Raw genomic sequence first — 25,199 nt, 5'->3', positions numbered from 1 at the left:
AAAGTGCTGGGCCACAAGGTTGTTTTCTGTTGCGTTCTCCAGGTTTTTCGTTCGGAGTTCGAGAAGGCGAGAATGGGTTGCAGCGTCCTTTTAAAAAAAAGGAGTTTTGGTTAAGTGGTGTTAACAGTTCTTTTGATAACAGAGTTGCTTCTTGGCTAGGCGCTAACTCCCTCAAATGTTTACAAATTAAAAATAGTGTGAAAGAATAGATTTTTTAAATCTTTTTTAAAAAAAAAAATTAAACGTACGCAGCCGCAAGGCAAGAGTGCTCAGTAAGTTGTAAAACCCGAATTTGGTTTTGTGGTATAAATCAGAAAGACATTATCACGTTCTCGGTTGAGTGTTGATGCAGCTTCAACCATTACTGAATTAAAAATTCATGAAACTAACGGATGATTTAGAAGCCGGATAAAAACAGCAGTTCTGCTGATGTGGCGCCCTGTGGCCACACTTTGTTTCGTGGGAGACGAATTTAGCTGGTGTTTACAGACACTGCCTATTCTGTTTTCTTAGAGTTTCTAATTTTGTGCTCCCCCAGCTCCCCCTCGGCTTTGTGTACCTTTTCCACACCAAGGGTTCCTCACCTCAGGAGTCGAACATTTCGCTGTTAGGGACTTTCAAATGAATTCCTTTCCACTTGATTAGTTGAGTTTACGGGGTAATTGCAGGCTTACTCTAGACATCAAAAGCTAGCCTAACTGATTTGAATGAAAAGCTGAAATTAGGTATACAATTCTTATCTGTCTTAAGTCAGGATGCAGAACGTAATTAAACTTTTTTTTTATGGTCTTGAGTCACCATTTTGTGACTTTTGAGTTGCTTTGAGCCCTTTTAACTACCTGGATCTTGTATAGACTGTTGGGCCAGGTGCTAAGCAGCAAACTTATTTCTCCAAGTCATTTTAAGTACTTTTTCTATTTGTCTTTGGATGGGCTTGAAACTGGTTAGTGTCAACTTTCATCTTCCCCTTTCTCACTTTCTTGAACCGTGAAAAATCACTTAAATTTGTGATTCTCATAGGGGAAGATTAGTAGGCCCCTACTTGAGTGTAAGGTCTTCTCTCTCTTTTTTTCCAAGATAGGTTTTTACAGTGAGGTTCTGCCATCCTGGAAGGCACTTTGTAGACCAGTCTGCCCATGAATTTACAGAGATTCACCTGCCTCTGCCTCCCAACTGCTGGGATTACAGGCATGGGCCACTAGCTAAGGTCTTAAGAAGTAAATGAAAAGTATTTTGCATTTTAATACCTGTATTTATTGGCCACAAGCCCTTTCTTTGGTCTATTTAGAGTTGCTTGAGTATCTTGGGAAAGGTCAGTGTTTAGCATACTAAACAAGATGTGCTTTGAAGGTCTGGATGTTTGTGGTTACTTTTTGGAAAGTACTTGTGAAACATTTGCAGATGAACGTGTACTTAACATCTATTGGTTGTGTTATCAATAAAATTCTCAAGCTTTTGTAAGAGAGTTTCCTCTCATATGTACTTTGTTGACTTTGTTACCTACCATTGTTCTTTTTCTTGCATTTTTTTTAAACGTTTATTTATTTAAGTATTTTATGTATATAAGTGCTCTGTTTTCATGTACATCTACACGCCAGAAGAGAGCATCAGAATCTTATTACAGATGGTTGTGAGCCACCATGTGGTTGCTGGGAATTGAACTCGTGACCTCTGGAAGAGCAGACAGTGCTCTTAACCTCTGAACCATCTCCTCCAGCCCTTTTTCTTGCATTTTTAAGACAAGATCTCACCTTTTCATTCTGTGCCCCTGCTGGCTTTGAATTCAGAGTGATCCTCCTGCTTCAGCCTCTTGGCTGCTGATATCACAGGCTTTAGTTGTCACTTTGTCTTCAGTTCTTATAACTCATGTTGCAGCTCTAGATGGCTGAGCTCTTAAGAGCTCTCTGCTCTCTCAAAGGACTCTAATTTAGTTTTCAGCCTTCATATTGGATGGCTTACAATTACCTCTAGCATCCAAGGGATCTCATACTTTCACCTAGTTTCGGAGGACACCTCCACACACACACACACACACACACACACATTTTAAAAAAGATGTAGCCTAAAATACTTAAATGTTTTATCTAATTGCTTTTTTTTTCTTTTTCTTTCTTTTTTTTTTTTTTTTAGATGAACATGGATACTTTTAAGGTGAAAGTTCCTACACTTAAGGGACAAACCTGGCTAGTTACGTGTTTCTGTAGTCTAGACTTGTACTACTTTGGAGGTAGGAGCAGGAGTTGAAGAATTCAGGGCCAGCTTTCTTTAGGAAGCACATTCAGGGCTTTCCTGGGCTACATGAAACAATCTAAAAAGGGGGAAAAAAATAAAGGCTATGGACAGGGACCTCCTGAGATCATACCTACAAGCTTTGCAACTTAGAAAGTTAATTAGTCTCTCTCTGCTTCAATGTATTGTTCTATAAGTTGGTGAGAAGTGCCAATCTCAGGTTATTAGACAAATGAATGAGCTAACAATGCTTAGGATATATTGTATTTTTAAAAGATTTCTGCAGTTCTACTAATATGTGAGTGAATTTTGATCATTACTGAAAGCAAAATAGTGTCTTTCAAGGACCAGTAAGATGATTTTGTGTTACCACAGAAATTGATTTCTGTAGAGTTTAGCTTGACAAAAGTTGTATACATTGTTTTTCAATATTAGATATATTGTGTGAGAAAGTATTATTCATTTGAAGTGTTTATATGCTTGGGAAAAACTTAAGAATTCATACTGCTAGAGATGTATTTAAGTTTTATATTGTGTTGATGTTTTTAGTTTCTACATCAGTTGTTAGGGGAAAATGCCTGTCAAACTTTAAGGTATCTGTGTGAGGGAATGAGGACAGACATCAGAGAATTAAGAAAGACAGTACTTTAAAGAAAGATCGGTTTATTGATGTATCTTAGGCATTTGGTGTTTTGTCTGAATGCACACGTACATAACAGAAGAGGGCATCGGATCCCATGTCACTACAGTTATAGACCCGTTGTGAGCCACCATATGGGTGCTGGGAATTGAATTCAGGACACCTGATAGAGCAGCCAGTACCCTGTTCTTAACCACTGGTTCATCTTTTCAGCCCTCAATACTTTTTTCTCTTCAGAAATACAGATATGCATTTTTGGAGTGAAGTTAGACAAAATGCAATGTACATATATACATATGTATATATACATTTTTGAAATTTATATATATATATATTTGAAATTTATTTTTGAAAAGGTAAGCAGATACTTAGGAATAAGTTTCTTTTAATTTTAGATAATATTCTGTTTCAAAATTTTTTACTGTTATCTGGCTGTAATAGTGAAATTTATGCCCACAAAATAATTGAGCCTTTTACTGTTAGATAATGCTTATGTTTGGGATTACTATAATGACTTATGTACAGAGAGTGTGTGTGTGTGTGTGTGTGTGTGTGTGTGTGTGTGTGTGGAGGTAGGGCAGAAGAGGGTGTTCAGGGCTTCTTCCACTGCTTCCAGTTTCCTTGAGGCAAGGTCTTCTTTGAACCTTGGGGCTCATGAGCAGTTCTCTTGTCTCTACCTCCTTGGGAGTTACAGGTATTTTTGTGGTGGCCTCAATTTGCTACATGTATGCTAGGATCTGAACTTCCGGCCTCAAGATTGAGAAGCTGAGCTCTCTCTCCAACCCCTTGTGTACAGACAGATTCCTTATCCTACACACTCAAAATTTCAGGGCTAAACATTCAAGGTTGGTGATAGGTACCTGTTTTCTCACCTATTTGGGAGTGGGTATAGAAGGTAATCCTGAATTTCAGGGGAACATGAGCGATGATATATCAAGACTGTTTTAGAAATTCATGATTGGGAACAGTACATATGGATACTTCATTTTCCAAAAAGTTGAAGATTTTATGGTAGTAGCAAGCATGCACTTTAACTTGTTCAAAATAGCTGGATGGATATTCTGTGGGAAGATAGTTGATGCCTTTTTACAGCACCAAAATGAAATGTAAACTTCTTCGAAAGAATAAAACTTGTTTGGAAAGTGTTTTATGTGTGTGTATAAAACACACCGATCATGCTTGCTTGCTCGCTCGCTCTATTTGTTTGTTTGTTTATTTATCTGTTTATTTGAGATTAGGTTTCTACTCTGTAGTACTGGTTGGCCTAGAACTCACTGTGTAGACCAGGCTTGCATGGAACTTAAAGTGATCATCTTCCCACACCATCCTGAGTGTTGGGATTACAGGATGCCACCTTGCTTGTCTGAAGTTATTTTAATAGAAATTTGCAATTGGTTTAGATGATACATGTACTTTCTGTTTTAGTTTTTTGAGACAGGGTTTCTTTGTGTAGCCTTGGCTGTCCTGGAACTCCGTTGACCAGGTTGGCCCCAGACTCACAGAGATTCACCTGCCTCTGCCTCCCAAGCACTGGAATTAAAGGCCATCACCACCTGGCACATGTACTTCTGTAATGAGTAATTTCTTTATTTTACTTTGTAAATGTGTACAGATAATATTTGTAAGTAGATATCTTGGGATTTACCAAGCAGTTTCAGAGCATGAAAAAGAAAAATTTTCTTTCAAGGATGAATCACAACAGTTTAATTCTACTCCTTAATTAGAATACATTGTGTTGATGATCAGATTTGATTTTTTTAAACTTTTTAAAGTTTGAAAACCTTTAATTCTTCAAAATTGATATCCATTGTATAGGTTCAGCTCCATTAAATAGCCAGGCAGGAAGTCTTTCTAGGTGAGGTAGGGAGCAGAATGTAAATTTGGGAAATCTAGGTGGAGGTTCACATGTGCCTACTGTCAGCAGGTGAGCCATTTATGTGTGGCAGAATGCAATGTGTAGAGACATAGGTGGAGCAGGTCAGATTGGTGTGGGAGTGAGGTGGTGCTTAATGGCTGGTACTAGGTAGAAGTTCAGACTGGCATCCTTGGGGAAATGAGAGGAAATGGGGTTTGGCAGGACAACTCAAAGATCTCAGGGAAATGAATGAAGTAAGACAAGATCCAGTATTTCTCTGAGATAAATACAGAGTAGGTTTTTTCTTTGTTTCTTTCTGTTTCTTTTCTTCCTTCCTTCCTTCCTTTCCCCTTCCTTCCTTCCTTCCTTCCTTCCTTCCTTCCTTCCTTCCTTCCTTCCTTTCTTTTTCTTCCTTTTCTTTCTTTTTTTTGAGCAGGAACCTGATTACTGACTGAGATTGCTTTAGATGAGTCCAGAAATACATCTGATAAGATGCTGGAGCCTCTCTGCTGTGGATCTTATTCTGCATGTGTTGTGTAGCCAACAGTAGTGGTTTAACGCGTGAGTGTAGTGATCATGAATAGCTTTGAGTTTTAAAGTGACCCTCTACTGATCAAAATGTTTGAGAGTATTCTTTGGTCACAGTCTAGCGTCGTCTTTCTTGGTCTTAGTGATTTGACAGACATGCTTTCCACCCCCTACCTACCTCCCTTTGGAGACTGGGTCCTATATGTTTCCTAGGATGACCTCAAACTTGTGGACTCTAGGTGTCTGAATGTGCCATATACCGCATCGGGTATATTTTAAGTTATGCAAGATAATTCAGTGTCCAGGTAATTTGTGTTCCGAGGGAGTGACTGGACCAGTTTAATCACTTGGGATTTCAAGTATAAAAGTACTCTGAAGCTTCATTACAGTAACACACAGTTACCACTAACTTACAAGAAAGGTGTGGGGGAAGGAAATGTATTCAGTATGAAAGCACTCTCCTAGTTTTGGTGGGCTGGGAATTTGTTACATTTACTCCTAAGAGAAAGGTATTAAAACAAAGTCATGTCAAGGAAAGGAGCTGCTGTTGAAAGATTAGTTAAGAAGTATTGTTTTCTTAAAAAACAAACAAACAAACAAACAAATAGCATACATCACAATCCTGGATTCTGATACGAATGTTCCTGTCTCTTCCTGTTCTAATGTTATAAACCTGTTGTATGGCTTGTTGGTGTTGTGCTAGAAATAGAATGTGACATTAGGAATGAAACAATGTGGGGCTTCGTTAGAAAGCCAGACGGGGGAAGGTGATGCTTTAAGGGCATAAGGACATGTTCTAGTGTAAGAAATGTTAAAATGTGATGAGAAACAGAAGGACTGGTGAGAGGTTTTGAATTTGAAGGAAGTAACATTCATCTCACTAGTTTGATTACTGATGAAGTACTTGACAGATGTGATTGTTTTCTGTTGCTGTGGTAAAAATACCTGAGATAATCAACTTAAAAGGAGAAAAGGTTTATTTTAGCTCACAATACCAAATTTCAGTTTATGGTTTACAGTCTCTTGACTGTTGCTTTAGGACTGGTAACATTGTTGTGGGAGCATGTAGTGCAAGAAGTCTGTTGTCTTCACGACTGTGCTTATTGTTGTTTTTGTTGTTGTTGTTGTTATTATTATTATTATTATTATTATTATTGTCAATTTGACACAACTTAGGGCCACCTGGGAAGAGAAAACCTCAGTCGAGAAATGCCTTCATCACATTGCTTATAATCAAGCCAGCGGTGCATTTTCTTGATTAATGATTACTATGAGAGGGTTTAGCCCACTGTGGGCAGTGCCAACCCTTGGTGGGTGGTTCTCTGTTGTATAGAAAAAGAACCTGAGCAAGACAAAGAGAACAAGACTGTAAGCAGTGTTCTTTCATGGCCTCTGCTTCAGTGTCTGTCTCTAGGTTCCTGTCTTGAGTTCCTGTCCCGACTTTCTTATGTGGTGGATTGTGGTCACTAAGCGTAAGCCAAGGAAACCCATTTTAGTCAAGTGCTTATCACAACAATAGAAACCTAAGACAGTAATAGTTGGGAAGCATGAAAGAGAGACAGGAAGACGTTGTGATCTTAAAGGACACACATTTAACAACCTAACTTCCTTCTTATATGTTCTACCTCCTGAAGTTTTCATCACTTAATTAGAGTCATGGTGGGGAACTAGGCCTTCTTTGGGACATTCAAGATCCAGACTATATCAGCAGTAACCAAGATACTTGTTTAATCTTCTCTGGCATCGAGTCTTCTGAATGAAACAAGCTTTCACTTAAGTTGATCCCTTTGAGGTACTCTTTAGTTGAAATATTAAGGGTGTTTTATGGATATTACTGACCAATTAGTACCCAATATAGAAGAGGCTAGAAATATTCTCAGCCTGTAGACTGATTGTGAGTTATAAGAGTGTCATACTCATGACTACTGTAATTAAGTGCCAAAACATTTTACATTTTAAGTATAGAAGTTTGTATATTTGTAATTTTGAGTTTGGATAGTTGTAATTATTATTATTATTGTTGTTATTAATGAAGTATTTATAGTGCCCCCCATCCTACATGCTAGGAGTTGAACCCAGGACTTCATCACATGCTAAGTAAGTGCTTTGCCACTGAGGTCATTCAAATACTTTCCATGTACCCAGGATTTCTCATCCTGTTGAAACAACTTTCAGTTTATTTAAAATTTGTTTTCTTAGCTGGTATGGTGGCCCACATCTGTAATCCCAGCACTTGGGAGATGAAGAAGTTGAGTTCATAGTCATCCTTCCTTGGTTGCATAATATGTACAAGGCCGATTGGGAATACATCATAACAAGAAAAAGGAAAGACTGAAGGCTAGGGAGATGGTTTAGTTCGAAAAGTGCTTTCAGAGCAAACACATCACTTGAGGTTTGTTTTTGTTTTTGTTTGTTTTTTATGCAAAACAAGACACACCAGTGCACTTGTAACACCAGCACTGGTGAAGCATCCTGTGCCTAGCAGAATTGATGCATAAGTTCCAGATTCATTGAAAGACCTTGTCATAGAAGGTAAGAGGACCTGAAGGCCCAGCAAAGGTGGTTGTCACCAAGCCCAATGACCCAAGTTCAGTCCCAGGACCCACATGGTGAAAGGGGAGAACCGACTTGGCAAGTTGTCTTCTGACTTCCACAGGTATACTGGAACCCTAATCTTCACCCCATCTCTACATTAATTAAATGTAAGCCAGGTATGCTAGCACGCACCTTTAGACCCCAGAGGCAGGCAGATCTCTGAGGCCAGCCTGTTTACAGAGTTGAGTTCCAGGACAGCCAGAGCTACCAGAGAAACCTTGTATCTAAAAACAACCCTACCCCAAATAAATGTAACAACAATAACAAAAAAGAGATTAAGGGCAAATGAGGAAGACCAGTGGCGTTGATCTCTGCCTTCATATGCATGAACACACACAAACACACTGCCAAAAATGTCCTCTTAAGATCCAAGTTTTGCACTAAGCACTAATTAAAATCCCTTCCCTGCTGTAGGAGATTGAATTCTGATGAGTATTTTGCCTTGCTGATTAGTGTGTGTATTTACTTGTGCGTCCACCATATAAAATAAGAACCCTTTACTCAGATACTAATTAAGCTCCTCTCTTCCCTCTTTTTCCTTTGAGATGCTCTCATCATGTAAACCTGCCTTGCCTGGAACTCTGTACATAGACCATGCTGGTGTTGAACTCTCAAGAGACCTGCTTGTCTCAAAGTGCTGGGCTTATAGGCTTGCACCATCGTGTCTGCTTAAGCCATTCTTGTTTTTTTTTTTTTTTTTAATTTTTAAATTTTTCTTAAGGAAATCATGAAATTTGCAGGTAAATGGTGGGACCTGGAAAGGATCATCCTGAGTGAGCTGTCCCAGAAGCAGAAAAACACACAAGGTATATACTCACTCATATAGACATGTAACATAGGATAAACCTACTAAAATCTGTACATCTAAAGAAACTAATCAAGAGAGAGGACCCTGACTAAAATGCTTAATCCCCATCCCAAAAGGCAAAGAAGATGGACATCAGAAGAAGAAGAAACAGGAAACAAGCTAGGAACCTGCCACAGAGGGTCTCTGAAAAGCTCTGCCCTGCAGACTATCAAAGCAGACCCTGAGACTTATGGCCAACTGTTAGGCAGTGTGCATGGAATCTTACGTAAGAAGTGGGAAATAGTAAGATCTGGAGAGGACAGGAACTCCACAAGGAGAGCAACAGAACCAGAAAATTTGAACACAGGGGTCTTCCCAGAGACTCATACTCCAACCAAGTACCATGCATGGAAATAATCTAGAACCCCTGCACAGATGTAGCCCATGGCAGTTCAGTTTCCAAGTGGGTTCCATAGTAATGGGAAGAGGGACTGCCTCTGACATAATCTGATTGGCCTGCTCTTTGATCACCTCCTCCTGAGAGGGGAGCAGCCTTACCAGGCCACAGAAGATGACAATGCAGCCACTCCTGATGAGGTCTGATAGACTAAGATGAGAAGGAAGGAGAGGAGGACCTCCCCTATCAGTGTTGGACTTGGGGAGGGAGGGTGGGATTAGGAGGGGAGGAAGGAGGAGTTTATGGGGAGATACAAAGTGAATAAAGTGTAATTAATTAAAAAAAAAGCTGCTATGGAAAAAAAAATTTTTTTTCTTAGTTTTCATCATTCGTACATCTGTTGGGGCTGTGAACCAATAATCAGTTATTTTCCACGATGGTCCCCATCTGCTGAAAAGAGAAGCTTTGATTAGGGTCTAGAGCTTCACTTTTTGGGCAGAGATGGTTGGTGAGTTTAGTGTGCAGTTTTAAAACATGAAGCTTGTAGGTTTGTTGTGAACCTAGTAGAATATATGAAAATATTTCAGAAGTATTTTGTCAAATATTTAACTTGATTTATTATACTTAAGCATATTTTTTTATGAAATTTGAATGTAGTCTTCATAATTATTCTGTTTTTTAAATAAAACAGTTCTAGCAAGCATATGACACAATGGTATATTAGAGCAGGTTTAAATTTTCCATTGTCATCTGCTATTCTTGTGAAAAATTTTTGTATGACCTCAGATATATACATATATAAAATGGGCATAGAAATTGTCTTAGTTAGGGTTACTATTTCTGGGGTGACACACCATGACCAAAAGCAAGTTGGGGAGGAAAGGGTTTATTTAGCTTACAATTCCACACTGTAGTCCATCATTTGAAGGAAGTCAGGACAGAACTCAAAACAGGGCAGGAACCTGGAGTCAGGAGCTGATGCAGAGGCCATGGAAGAGTACTGCTTATTGGCTCAGTACCCAGGGGTGGCCCTACCCATTGTGGGCTGGGCCCTCCCACATCAGTCACTAATTAAGAAAATTCCTACAAGTTTGCCAGTAGCCTGATCTTATGGAGGCGTTTTCTCAGTTGGGGTTTCCTCCTCTCAGATGACTCTAGCTTGTGTCAAGTTGACATAAACCAGCCAGAACATAAATCATGAATTAATAATAATAAATCAAAAGAAACTTACTTTAAAACAATTTTTTGGGTCAGGTGTGGTAGCACATGTTTGTAGTTACAGCTTCTGGGAGGCAGAGACAAGTGGAGTCTGGTTTACAAGAGAGTTCTAGGACCACATAACAGACCTGTTTCAGAACACACAGCTTCACCCCCTCACAAAACCCCAAAAAGTTCTTTGGTATACCTATAGTTTATTAAAGATGAAAGCAAGGACATTCTTGCCTGCAGAGAGACTTGCCTATATAGGCAGTTGGGGCTATATGAGACTGTCTGAAAAAAAAGTGGACAAAATATTCAGCAGGTAGAATGTGGTGTCTTGTGATCGGTGTTAACATTTAGTGATATTTCTTTTTTGGGTTCATTTTAAAGCTCTTGTTTAATTCCCACAAGTCTATTCCTTGAATTCCTGATTCTCTTGCCTTCCACTCCTGAGGACTGGGATTACAGGCATTCAGTAGCTGTTTTACTTATGCAAAGTGAAGGATTGGAACTTTGTAGCAATTAAGCTACATCATTCAGCCCTTTATTCACCATTTTTTAATTCTTCTGTTTGCAGTGACATAGACAGAGGTGTCAAATCACATTTGATGAGTTTAACCAAACCATTTGCTGCTGGGATTATAGTACAAAACCGACCGTGTGTGTATGGGGTGAGGGAGGGGGTGGGAGAGAGGTAGGGTGGTGATCCTGGGAGGAGTGAACAAAAGAAAACAAACAAAAAAAACTAAACAAACAAGGGATGTAGAAACTTACTATTCCAACTTGCTTTTCCTAGTATGACTTTTGTGTGTTATTTTGGGAGAAGGAATTGATTATATGCATATGACTATTTCTTTGCTTAGAGTTGTAACAATAAGTGATAATTTTTTAAGGTAATATAATTTTTTAAGTTTTCAGGTTGGTTTTTGGATATATCACCAATTGATCTGTAACATCAGAAGAAATAGAATACTATGAAAAAGTTACTGTTGAGAACTTCTGAGAAATATGAGTATGCATATTATGTACACCTTTATATACTCTTTGAAATGGGAAGAGGAGGGGGTTATAGTTTGAGTATGAACTGTCCCCATGGATCACGTTTTGTTTGCTTGACATGAGCTGGTGGAGCTTGTTGAAACTCTAGGAAGTGGGGCTTGGTTGGAGGATGTGGGTCACTGGGGTGAGTCCTTGAGTGTATCTTGTTCCTTGTCTTCCCGTCTGTATCCGTGTCCTATGATGCAAGCGGCCTGGCCATATGCCATGTCTTCTCTACTGATGCTAACTGAATCTTCTGAAAACATGAGAAAAAAAAAGTTTTTGCTTTCTAGGTTGCTTCCGAATGTGTTTAAATAACAGCAGTAGTAAAATAGCCAGTACATAGGGAAGGTTCTGTGTGCAGTTGTTGGGCTATCTTAAGGATGATTAGAGCTAGTGATACAGCTTAGTTGATAGAGTGCTTGCCTGTTATGCAAACCCTGGGTTCAATCCATAGCACTAGAGAAACCACGCCAATCATGCCTAGAATCCCAACATTTGTCTTGTGCTTGGAACCCCGATACTGGGTTGTAGAGGCTCACTTGAAATAAGGGGACCAAGTCTCTAAATAAATAAATAAATTCTAGAATAAATAATAATAAATAATACTAGAAGGTATTCATAGTGGATCATGCTTTTAATTCCAGCATTCAGATTGTTGCGAGTTTGAGGACAGCCAGGGTTACATAGTTTGAGGACAGTCGGAGCTTCAGTGTGTGGTGTGCTGTTTCATACACACACACACCTGTTGAAAACATGTAAGAAATGCTGCTTTAATCACTTCTGTGTTTAGCAATCAATAACTTAATAAAGGGGCTTTAGGAATTATACCATGATTTAATTAATTCTCACATGGATCTAGTATCTAACTTTAATAAAACACAGTAACATTAAACATTTGTGTTTTATAATGTTAAGGGAGAAGTATTTAGGCCTAAATACTTAGTCTTTAGTTTAAGGCTTGATTTTACTTGGTTTGGACTTGTAAACTGTTTAGTGATTGCTCAAAGTTGGTTCAAACTCTAGTGTCTTATCTCCCTGCTTGTCTTTGAGTTCTTTAAATACTCAGAATATACATCTTTTGATTCTTTCAGTTACAGTCCACTGTTACTGGAATATCAAGGCAGTGGTAAAGGTGATGGAGGATAGTATTCTATGATCATAAAATTAAATTTCAGTCTTTCAGTGGAGCTGTGCCTTAAGATGGAATCTACATTTTGTTGTTCTTTGAACTGTAGCAAACTGTAGAGTGATGAAATGTAAGGTGGGGCATCCTGTATTCTTCTCCCTCTCTTTCTGTATTACATTCATCGTGTGTGTGTGTGTGTGTGTGTGCGCACACGCACACACCTGAATATATATGCATGTCTGTGAATTCCTGGACTGTGGGTTTTGAGGATTGAACTGAGGTCATTAGATTTGGCAGCAAGTGCAACATTCTGAGTGCCCTCTTAACAACTGTCAAGTACTCTTAACCCACAGCCATCTCTCTAGCCCAGCATCTATTTTTCCTTCCCACAATATTTGGCATCATTTTCATATATACACACACACACACACACACACACACACACACACACACACACGGACACACATATATATGTGTATATATTTGTGATTACTACTTTTTCTTTTTTCTTTGAGACAGGGTTTCTCTGTATAGCCCTGGCTGTTCTAGAACTTGCTTTATGGAGTAGGCTGGCCTCAAACTCAGAGATCCACCTGCCTCTGCCTCCTGAGTGCTGGGATTAAAGGTGTGTGCCACCACCTGGTTTCTACATTCATTTTTACAAAAGCCTGATGTTAGTTATAATATTGTTCTCCTGAACCCCTGTCTTTGTTACTGGTGCTGTTGCTTGAACCTCAGTTTTGTTTCTGTCTCTTTTTGCCTTCCTTCTCTCCTAGAAAATTTGACATAATGTGCTTTGATCCTTACTTCTCATTCCAAGAATTCTTCCCAGATCCAGTCTTACCCCTGACTCCTCCCAACATTGTGGCCTTTAAAAAAAGTCCCACTGACTCCCCCTTTGTGCTGCCTATTTATTTGTGGGTGTGGGGCATCCACTAGAGATTGCTCAAGCCACTTCTTTAAAGAAAACTGACCCTCCTCCAGAAGCCATCAACTGTAATTAGCTCCTCATTAAGGGTGGGTATATATGTACATACATACATACATATGTATATATGTTACCACTTTTGCTTTTCTTTCCATTTTGCATCTCTGACTCTTTAAGAAAATTAAGATTTTTGTTAGGGTGGTAAACTTCCGTGTTGTATTCTGTGTCTACAAGGTCTGATTTCTCTTTTCTTTTCTTTTTTTTTTTTTTTTCAATCTTCTATAGAAAAATTTCTTGGTTATAGAGAGTTTGATTTGTGTTATTTTCTGAACATTTAAAGTATTAAGATGTGGCCTTTGGCTTTGTTATTTTGTGTCCCTAAGAAGTTACCATCAGTTTTAAGTATAGCTTCTTTAGTAATCATTTCTTTTCAAAGATATTTTTTCCCATTAACTTCTTGCAATTTTACTATATTCAGCTTGCATATATTTTTGTTTGTTGTATTTGAACTTTCTTGGACTTCCTGAGTATCTTTTTTTAAGTTTATCAGTTTATTGAATTCAGGTATTAGGGTGTGGGACTTGAACTCAGGTCCTCTGCAAAAGCAGCCAGTGCTTTTAACTGCAGAGCCATCTCTCAAGTTATATATTTTTAATATTTCATTTTTTTTAAATTTTCTTATTTTATTTTTTACTATAGCTGTTTCCAATGTGCTTTTAATACTCATCAAATTCCTACTTTTGATGATTGTTTCTCAGTTCTGGATTGTCATAAGGACTGATTCTTGTTAAAGTGTGCTGTCTCACTGTCTATGCGTTTTAGCTCTATGTAAACCATTTTTTTTTTTTTTTTTTTTTTTGAGACAGGGTTTCTTTCTGTAGCCATGGTTGACCAGGGCTTACTTTGTAGACAGGCTGGCCTTGATAATCTGTGTGTACATTTTTAAATTTGAACTCATGTGCCTGAAAGTTTGATGGTAAATGCTGTTGTTTTAAAGTCAATCTGATGCCTCTAGGATCTGGAATTCATTGAAGAGCTTCTTGGCTCTTTGCCTTTTTTATTTATTATTATTATTTTATGGTAGGGTCTTTCTCTTAGCTCAGGTTGGCCCTGACCTTGCTGTCTTCCTGCCTCAGTTTTTTGAATGCTGGGGTATGTGCTCCCTACATTACTTTTTATAGTCTTGATCAGGCTTAGCACTCAGACCCACCTGCGTTAGCACTTCCAAGTACTGGGATTAAAGGTGTATACCACTGCACTTGGCTATATATATATATGTGTGTGTGTATGTGTGTGTGTGTGTGTGTATTTTTTTTAATGTTTCCTTACATTGTTTCTGATTTTGTACATTAGCACTGAAATTTTTGCCTCAGGTAGAAAAATGCCTGGCTAAATTAACATTTTGTGTTATGGAGAAGCCTTGTCTCTTTTGAGACAGGTTCCTTTTATGTAGTCCTGGCTGTTCTGGAACTAACTGTGAAAACTATGCTGGCTTTGAACTCACTGCCTCTGCCTCCCAAATGCTGGTATTAAAGGCTTATGCCAAAATCGTGTCTGGCCTTTATTTTGTTTTCTGGAAATATTGTGAGTGATAGTGAGTTTGAGGTCTTCCATATAGAATGTAATGTTTCTATTCTCCTTACGTTTTATGTAGGCCATTTTTTTTTTTTCTTTCTGACTTTTCTGGGAGTTTGCAGAATGGTCTTCTATCTCAATTACAGCCCCTTAAGTTCTTTAAGCTTTTTCCTGGCTTTTTCAGTTCTGGTGGCTCTCTTACCATAGTGAAATGTCTTTAGCTCTAGCAGAAATCCTGTCTGAGACTCATATCAAGCTAAATTAAAAAATGACCTCATGTAACCAATCTAGGTGGGCTTGGTTAGGCAACTTGATAAATTACTCAGATTCTTGTCTTGCTTCTGGTTTTCCTTATCTTAGTCTGGAGCAGTTTTGGGTGTCACTTCTTGTTGCATTTATTTTAGATAAGATTTCACTGTATAGTCCAGACTGGCCTCAAGGTCATGCTCCTCTTGCCTCTGTGTCCCGAGAGGTAGATTTATAGGCAAGTATCACCATGCCTAGCCCTTGTGTTTTGAGGACATGTATGTTTGGGTTTGAACTACAACCTCCTGCAAAATAACCAGGCGCTGCAGCTGAGCTATACTCTTAGCCCTGTGGTTTTGCTTTTAAAGTCAGATGAGAAGGGAAATCAGAATCCTGAGTGTGATTAGGTGGAATTAGAATGATTATGAGTGAATTATCTTTACGCTTTTGCCTCTTACCATCAGCTTTGGGTATTTCAGCTCTAATCAGTTTGTCTTTAAACAAGATTTTCCAGATGACTTGGTTGTACTTAGTGCTTGAGAAGTACTGATCTCGACTAGTCAGGATCTAACCTGGAGAAGGTTGAGTTGTAAAAGTACATGGTTTCAGAATATCTGAGCAGAATTAAGATTGTGTGAGAAATGGGAGGGATGTGGTGGTTGTTGATTTAAAGTGTACTTTTTTGCTTTATTTGTTTATTTTGGTTGAAAAGATTTTGTTTTTTTTCTTATCATTGTAGGTGAAGAAAAGGTAATGGGGTATATAGCCAGCTAGGCTGCCATCTTGTGTAAAGAATCTGTTCTGCTCTTAAAAATTGAACTTTATAAAATGTACCTGTATTCTGTCCGTGATCAGAGATCCTATAGAGAATACAGTTGTTTTTTCAGTATGCCATTGTTTTAAAACATGGTCTCGGGAGGGGCAGTAGAGCAATGATGGCTCAGTAGTTAAGAGCATGCAGAGCAAATGAGTTTGGTTTCCAGTCTGATATCCAGCAGCTCACAATCACATATCCTCCTGTCCCAGGGGATCCATCCCCTCCCTTAGATTCTATCGAAAAGACACTTGTGCTTCTGTGAGTATCCTCTTCTTACCACAGAGGTAGAAAAGAAATTTTGGAAATGTTACATAGTTACCTGTGTCTGAGGTTTTAGAGCCTGGCCCCTGAGTTGGTTGGGTCCTCCTTGAGGCTGCAGGGAAGAAGTTCATCAGGTTGGGTTCTTACCAGGGGTTCTTCTTTGGGTGGGTTATTTCCAAACTCATGTGATTGTTGCCATCATTCAGGTCCTTTGCTTTATTTTAGTGAGAACCTTAGCCAATGATTTCCCTCCATTTCTTGCTTGTGACCCACCCTAGCCAGCGTATTAGCATCGTGGTTTGTGTCCTCAGAGCAACATGGCCATTCCACGTAGCCTATCAGCTTCGTTATATTCTGTTGGTTGCAAGTTGGTCATAGGGCACACTCAAGAAGGAATTTTATAAAGATGGGAATACAAGGATGTTTTTATTTGGGAGGTGTTGGGGACCATTTCACACAAAGCTGAACTATAAGAATGCAATATGTGATGAATGTGAACTATATTTCTTTCAAGGATCTCACTTAAACCATGTACTGTGTTCTATATTTAGATGATCACGGTCTTTGCTGATGTGATATTTAAAACCATAGAGACAAGCCTTATATCTCTGTGGTGTTAGTTGCTGCTACTCAGATTCTGTAGCTGAATCTGAGCTTGTTAATAGGGTTTATAGGAATTTTGTGAATTAGATTTTAGACACTTATTTTCTCCTTTTTTAGTTGACTATATTGTGGAGTATGACTATGATGCTGTACATGATGATGAATTAACTATTCGAGTTGGGGAAATCATCAGAAATGTGAAAAAACTACAGGAAGAAGGATGGCTAGAAGGAGAACTAAATGGGAGAAGAGGGATGTTCCCTGACAATTTTGTTAAGGTAAGTATTTTCGTTTAATTTCTTGCTTTTGTTTCACAGAATTAAATATTATGTCAAGAAATAAATATATATGTTTAAAATGAAAATACTTTGGAACTTTTTTACATTCAGAAAAATACAGGTCCATATATAACAGATTTTATTATTGATAGGTAGCCTGCTGTACAATAATGCTGTATGGATGTAGGTGTATGTTTGTGCTTGTTTATGCTTACATGCATTATCTACCTGCCTATCTTTACTTTTTTTAAACCATAGATAATAGTTTTCATTTGGGTCACCCTTGGAACTGGTGTGTTATAATTGCTCCACAAGGCTTCCCTTGTATTTTATTGCTTTTCTTTCCATCCTCCCTCCCCTACCCATCTTTCTTCCCTACCTTTGTTTTTATTCTTCTTTTGAGACAAGGTCTGTCTATATAGTTCTGACTGTCCTGAAACTTGATATGCACGAGGCTAGCCTTGTACTCACAGATATTTTCCTTGTCTCTTCCTCCAGAGTGCTGGGGTTAAAGGGTAATACCACCATGCCTAGCTCTTGTTGCTTTTCCTACCCTCCTGAGAAAGTATTAGACCATATTTTTTGAGTTAAAGAGATCAACGACTGCTAAACATCCTTTTAATTTAGGGGATAGTGTTCAAGATGCTTAAATTTATTACAGACAATAGAAAATTGTAAATGCTTACAGAAGAAAAAAGAACAATACATATTTATGTATCATTGATAATAGTTTTGGTTTTTATATGTTTTAATGATTATGACCCTTGGGAAGGCTAGAGTGTGTCAATTTTTTTTCCGACTTGCACAGTAGTATTTTGTAGAATGCTTGCACAGAATGCATGCTTAGTTAGTATTTGTTTTTTGAATAATTTGGATTTATTTTAGTTATAGTTTCATCTCCAAATATAAACAGTTCTATTAATGATTTTAGAGAAGGTGAAATAACTATACTTAATCTAACTGTATTTTATTCCTTCTCAGTCAACTAATTGAGAAAAGCTGTAGATGAATTTTTGAGAAAAGATCAGTTTTTAAAAATTACTGTTTTAAAAAATGAATTATCTCACACAACAACAACAACAAATAAATCTGCCAGGTGTGGTGGTGTGCACTTTTAATCCCAGTACTCTTAGAAAACAGAAGATGTGTAGATCCCCTGGAACTGGAGTTAGAGATGATTGTGAGCTGCCATGTGGATGTTGAGAATAGAACCCAGGTTCTCTGCATGTGCAGCCAATGCTCCTAACCAATGAGTCATCTCATCTCTTCAGCCCACCCCACTTTTTGCTTTGATTTTTGTTTTGTTTTTTATTTATTTATTTTTTGAGTTACATTTTATTAACTTTATATCCCAGCTGTGTCCCGCTCCCTCATTCCCTCCTAATCCTACCCTCCCTCCCTCATCTCCCTGCCCCTTTCCAAGTCCACTGATAGGGGAGGACCTCCTCCCCTTTCATATGACCCTGTGTTTTCATGTATCTTCAGGACTGGCTGCAAAGTCCTCCTCTATTTGCTCCTCCCTTGGGTGGAAGGGGGGAGGTCAAAGAGCCAGCCATGGAGTTCATGTCAGAAATAGTCCCTGTTCCCCTTACTAGGGTACCCACTTTTTTTTTTTTTAATCACAGATCTCCACTAGGTAGCCTAGGTTAATCTTAAACTCATAGCAATTTGCCTGTCTCAGTCCACGAAGTGCTAGGGTTGCATATGAGCCAGTATGCCTGGCCTAACGGATATCTTGGTTGTTTTCATACTTTGAAACAGTCTCTCTATGCTTAATTTACTTGGCTAAAGACTTAAGTAGTACAGTTGTTAAGTTGTATAGTAACAAATGTTTGTTTGCTAAGACACTGTTAAAAATTATTTGAAAGTAGTGGTACTGTTTGGGTTTCCACTAGCAATGAATGTAACTTCCTGTTGCTTTACATCCTTACTCATTCATGGTTTTGTCAATGCTTTGAATTTTGGCCATTCTGATAGTGTGTTGAAGCATCTCAGTCTATAATTTATAATTCTTTAAAGGTATGCATTGAACATCTTTTCACATGCGTATTTACCACTTACATTTCTTTAGTGTGATGTTGATTTATACTTTTCATGCATTTTAAATTTTCACTTTTTTGTTGTTGTTACTGTTTACCAGCTTTAAAGATTTCTTTATTTTAAATAGTAGTTGTTCATCAGTTACATCTTTGCAAATATTTTCTTTGGCACATTTTCTTTTTTTTCTTGCTGTGTTTCCACCCCTATTGCCTAGTGTGTGTGTGTGTGTGTGTGTGTGTGTGTGTGTGTGTGTGTAAGATACACAGAATATGTTAGAAGATATAGCACACAAGGAAGGGGCGAGCGTGGACAGTGATTCAAGAGACCATTGCAGCAATGTAGACTTTCAAGGAGAAAGAATGGATAGTGGCCAAAGAGACCATGTACCCCTCTATATTTTAGGCAGGCTTTATACCATTTCTTTTTTTCTTGTTTTAGTTTTTATTGTTTGTTTGTTTTCGAGATAGGGTTTCTTTGTGTAGCTCTGGCTGTCCTAGACTCTGTTTGTAAATCATGCTGGCCTCAAACTCGCAGAGATCCATGTGCCTCTACATCCTGAGTGCTGGATTAAAGGCATATACCACTGTGCCTAGCTGCTTTATATATACCATTTCTGGTTTTTCTGTAGCAGACAGTTTTTCTGAGGAGTATTTTCTTGTTCAATTGATTGATAATTGACAGGCCCCCATTTGGATCCCCCCGCCCCCCCCCCCCCCAATGGGGTTTTACTATGTAACCCTGGCTGGTCTTGAAATCACAGATTTCTCTGCTTCTGTCTACTTCTCCTATTTCTAGGACATAAAGGCATGCCATGATGCCTGGCTGTATTGACTTTTTTTGTATTTGAGACCAGGTCCCACTTTGTAGCTCTGGCTGATTTGAAACTCACTGTGTAGATCAGGCTTGTCTTGAACTCACAGAGTTCCACCTTCTGAGTATCGAAGTGGATTGACACAGGAGGGGATGATGGTGTGTCTTATTTGTTACTAAATAGCCTTCACTGAGATAGTAATCTCAGTACTTAGTTTTAAGTTTTAGTTATCTATTAATTATCTTTGTACAGTTCAGAGTGTTCCTGTTTTCACCAAGGGCCACTGATGTTTCAGATCCCATTCATTTGACTAGTAATTAGAGTACTGCAGTTTGAGTTCTTGGTTTTATAGGCTGCTGATTATGGGGGAGTGGTCCATCTTCAGTGACAGCTAAACCTGTTAATATCTAATAGCTACAGTCTTCCCTCAAGTGGTCAGACCAGGCTAGTGAAATGGCTCAGTGATTAAGAGTGCTTTTTGCAGAAGCTTGACAACCTGAATTTGATCCTTAAATTCATGTAAAAAAGATGGATTAGGTGAGAGGATTACTGCATATTCTAGGCTAGGTTGGCTGTATACTAAGTCCAGGTTAGTTTAAGCTACATTTAAAAAAAAAAAAAAAAAAAAAGAAATGCAGAAATGCATTTAAGAATGTAACTTGAATAAAATACACTTAATTTTTCTTTCTTTTTTTTTTTAACCAATTTTCTCCTTTATAGGAAATTAAGCGAGAGACAGAACCCAAGGATGAAAATTTGCCCATCAAACGGGAAAGACATGGAAATGTAGCGAGTCTTGTACAGCGAATCAGCACTTACGGACTTCCAGCTGGAGGAATTCAGCCACATCCACAAACCAAACCTATTAAGAAGAGTATGTAAACAGTTGCTTTCCTACTTAGTTATGGCAAAATAGTATATTTATGACTGCTCATGAGTTCAGAACGATGAGTTTAATCTTCTACAGCCAACTAACTGTATAACTCTATCAGTTAGAGTTTTTATGCTTAGTTATGTTGAGTCACTAACACTGATAATCCAGCATATGGCTGGTAGCCATATATAGGATTATAAATGAAGATCTTATGTTTATATCTTATTGCCTCTCACTGGTTAACACGTTGATTGCATTTAATAGTACTTATTAAGATGTTGAGGTATTTGCTAGTCTGAAATGTCTAATGGTTAGTTCTTTTTTTCCTTTTCTTTTAAAAAAGGGTCTTGCTTTGTAGCTTATATTTGGCCTCAGATGTGATTCTCCTGCTCTGGCAAGTTCTTTGTCTGTAAATAGTTAGGAAAAAAAATTGACACGGAAAGAGAACCATCCTTTATATAAAAAAGTCTTAATTCTGGCTATTGAATGCAGAGGTCAGAGGATAACAGTGTGACATTGGTTCTCTCCCAGTTTTATATGGGCTGCAGGGATGGAGCCCAGGGGGCCAGGCTTGAGCAACAGCGCTATTACTTGCTGAATTATCTCCCCAGCCCTACCTAGTTTATGCTTAGTTTTGAGATTGGTTCACTAGTTGCAGCATTTCTCCCTTCAAATCCTCCTATATACCCCTCCCCGATTGTTTCAAATTCATGACCCTCTTTTTTCCTTAATTATTACTCCACATAACCTGTGGAGTTCACGTAATGCTACTTGTATGTATGTTTTCAGGGCTGACTGCTTGGTACTGGACAACCAGTTTGTATGCTCTTCCCTGGGGATGACCACCTCTCCTGTCCCTGTCCTTACTTACTTGCCTGTAGTTATTTGTGTGGGGTTGAGGCCTCATGGGCTTTTCCCTGTCCAGTTTGGCATGCTTATTGGCGTCATCCTTGTACACCTCATGTTTAGGTGGTCATATTGGTGAGACTTAATGGGTATAGGTTCTGATATTACTAAGAGACACAGTCTCACAGCAAATTCCTGATCCTTTGGCTCTTAAAATCGTTTTGCCTTCTATTCTGCAATATTTCCTGAGCCATTGGTTCTGGAGTATTTTAACGTGAACCCATTGGGACTGGGCTCCACTATTCATCCTTTTGCTTGGCTGTGGTTTTCTGTAATGGTCTCTTTCTGTTGCAAAGAAATTTCCGTGATGAGGGGTGAAGACTACCTTAGAATTTTAAATAAGTTTTATTGGGAGATGATCATACATCATGATGCAGGTTTGTGTTTACAATCTTTCCAGCTATGAGGGAAAAAGAGGCTGAGGCAGCAGGACGGCAAGTTCAGGGGCAGTCAGGTGGGATTTGGGAAGCATGAAATAAAATTGACAGTGAGTATATGAAAACTGTGGTTGGCAAGGCAGCTCGGTGGGTCAAGGTCCTTGCCACCAAGCTTAGATTGAGAACTCAGATGCTTATAGTTAGTAAAATACTGATATGTTAAAAATCTGTTTTCTCAGCCTAGCAGAAAAATGCTATGTTGGAGCTTGTTAGAAATGTGCATTATTATATTAAATCCTAAAATATTAGAATTTCTACAGAAAATATTGTAGCTGAGCAGTGAAAAACAGGGACTTACGATGTTTCCCTAATGTTTAAAGAGTATAGGACCAATAAGAAAGATACTTAAATAGTGCTTTGCCAGGAAAGTAAAAATAGCATAGCTACCCTTTGGTCTGCCCCAGAGTCTAGTGTGGAGTAGGAGAAAAGCAGCTCTGCACTCCTTCTCCAGTTCTGTCCTCTTCCCTTAGCTAACGTACACTGACTTACAGAAAGGCAGTGCTTGTCTAAAAAGGGAAATGGAAACATCTATCTGGAGATCTAGCTCAACTTGATTTTTAAATAAGAAGACAACTTGATTTTTTTAACTTAAGAGGCGGACTGTCCAAAATCACTTTCAAAATTTTTATTACATTTGCTTACTTACATGTGTAGAGTACAGAAGAGTTGGTTTCTTCCTTCCACTATGCCATTTTCGGGAATCAAACTCTGGTTTTCAGGCTTGATGGCAAGTATCTTTACGTGCTGAGCCATCTTGCTGGCCCTCAGCATCACTTTCAAAGAAGGCAAGAGATTAAATCGGCCTAGTATGGGAAAGAGTAGGGAATTTATATCTACTGCCTAAAGCCATTAACAGCTAACCTACATTGAGAGTGAAAATGTTGAGATAAGAGTCTAATCCATTTTTTTTAGTCCTATCTTGAGCAAATCTATATGCTTCTATTTTTCTCTTGTTATTTGTGACCAGATGATCTATGCATTGATGATAGTGTGGTGTGGAAATTGTATTATATCAACCTATTTCATTAGATGCCCTTGGGTATTTATTGTTTGTTTGTTTGTTTTTAGTTTTGGACAGGATCTTAAGTATTTTGGTCTAACTTTGAACTTGATTCTCTGGTCATACACCATACCTACCACACACCTGTCTGGCCTCAGGGTGTTCGTTAATAAATCTATCCACCGTTATTAGTCCAATAGGATTGTCCTTAAATGTGACCTGCCATTTTTCTCTTGTGGGTTTTAAGTCTTTCTTGTGTTATCCTTTTGACAGGTTGCATACAACGCATTTTAGAGAGTATCTGTTCTGGCTGTTGGGGATTATGTACCAATCCTGTCCCTGGTTATGTATGCCTTTCCCCAAATTAGGGAAACTTTTTGCTCTTTTATTTGGTTTGCCTTGCCCTTACCCTTTTTAAAATATCGAGTATGTTGACGTACATGTTTAATTTTGTTTGTTTCAGTTTTCTTGGGTTTTTAATTTGCAGGGGTTTGACGGCAAGGTTTTTCTGTGTAGACTTGGCTGCCCTGGACTTGCTTTGTAGGCCAGGTTGGCCTGGAACTTCCAGAGCTCTGCCTGCCTCTGTCTCCTGGAGTGCTGGGATCATAGGCATGTGCCACTATGATGCCTAACTCGTTTGATATTTTAATGATATCCTCCAAATCATGTTCTTTTCATTCTTATTTTATATATATATATTTTTACCCAAATGTATTACTCTAAAAATTAGATCTTCAAGCTCTGATATTTTTTTTTTCTCTTGCTTACCTGAGTCTGCTGATGCGGTTTATAGATGAATTCTGTTTTATTTACTGAGTCTTCATTTCCTGGACTTCCTATTTCTTCTTTTTCGAAATCTGTTTCTTTGATGAGCTTCTCATTCATATGTTGCCTTGTTTTTTGAAAGTTTGTTTCACCATTCCATCTATATTTCTTTGGATATCATTAAGCTTAAACAACAACAAAACATATTAAATTCTTTGATATTAATTCTCTATTGGGAATTTCATTTTGTTTAATACATTTTTAATCTGTTGTTGCAGAAATTTGGCTTTTTATTTTTCGAATGCTAAGTTACATTGTCTTATCTTTTTGATTTGTTTGTTTCTACTGAGATTTGCATGTGTGGTAAAATGAGTAGCTCCTCTACTTCAGTGAAGATAAGTCTTGGGGGGGGTGATAGTTTGTTATGGAGAATTGAGTTTATTTCTATCTGGTTATATAATGTTGCTACTCTTTCTGCTCCTTAGAGTTTCTTTGGGTTTGATTGCTGAGGTTGGGCAAAGCCACATGTTTAGTGTTAGAGTTGGAGAGACCCACTTCTGCTGGTGACACAGGAGAAGAGATCCTGTAGCAGTCCATGCTTTGTTAGTGGAATACATCCCTTGTGGTAACTCCTGCTTACAATGGGAGAGGTAGTCTACTGGTAATGGGGGTTTCCTGAGGCAGTGTTTATACTGGCTCTGTACAATGGCAGAAGTTGAAGTGATACAGGTTGAAACTTCCCCAGCACTTCTATGCCGGTTGAGAAAACAGTCTTGGAGCTCTTTTCTTCATCTTGTTAAGGACAGGAACTTCCTGTGTGGAGCTGAGAGTGATCTGCTTGCAAATAATTACACCCTCTTCTCAGGTGGTGGCCTTCCTAATCATTTGATTTTTGTGGCTAAAACCTTGCACTCTACTCTGCGTTCCTTATCTCAGATTCTCACAGTATAGCTTTATTGCTGGATTTATATCCGTGTCTTTCCTCTAGGTCAAGTCTGACTCCTCGAAACTTAGCTGTCCAGATTCAGACAGTCATCTGTGGTCAAGAATTCCCCAACATCCTGGGGAATTGCTGGGAGATGAAATCTTTTGTCTAAAGCCAGACTAGTGGGTAGATTTCAGATTCTCTTTAGAATGTAAGCTTCCAGGGTTGTGATACTTCCAAGTAGGTAGGACTGTCATTGTCTGTGCTGGTAGTTTTCTGGAATTCTCTTTCACCTTTATCCCAGCAGAGCAGAAAAGGTCACAAGTTGCGGACCT

The 25,199-nt window shown here is 38.5% G+C and overlaps 1 protein-coding gene across 2 annotated transcripts in view; it reads left to right on the top strand.

Moving 5' to 3' along the window:
- The window catches only part of Cd2ap (CD2 associated protein), a 69,909-nt gene that overhangs the window by 979 nt on the left and 43,731 nt on the right, over positions 1-25,199 (top strand). For both annotated transcript variants that reach the window (XM_055612188.1, XM_055612179.1), the window contains exons 2-3: positions 16,946-17,106; positions 20,678-20,831. In XM_055612188.1, the coding sequence (XP_055468163.1) occupies positions 16,946-17,106; positions 20,678-20,831 (315 nt within the window). The remainder of the gene's footprint in view (positions 1-16,945; positions 17,107-20,677; positions 20,832-25,199) is intronic.

This window comes from Psammomys obesus, unplaced genomic scaffold (assembly GCF_907164565.1).
Source record: "Psammomys obesus unplaced genomic scaffold, mPsaObe1.curated_primary_1811, whole genome shotgun sequence".
Classification (NCBI taxonomy): Eukaryota; Metazoa; Chordata; class Mammalia; order Rodentia; family Muridae; genus Psammomys; species Psammomys obesus.
Note: the sequence above shows the minus strand (reverse complement) of the source record. Positions and strands in the feature narration are given on the sequence as shown.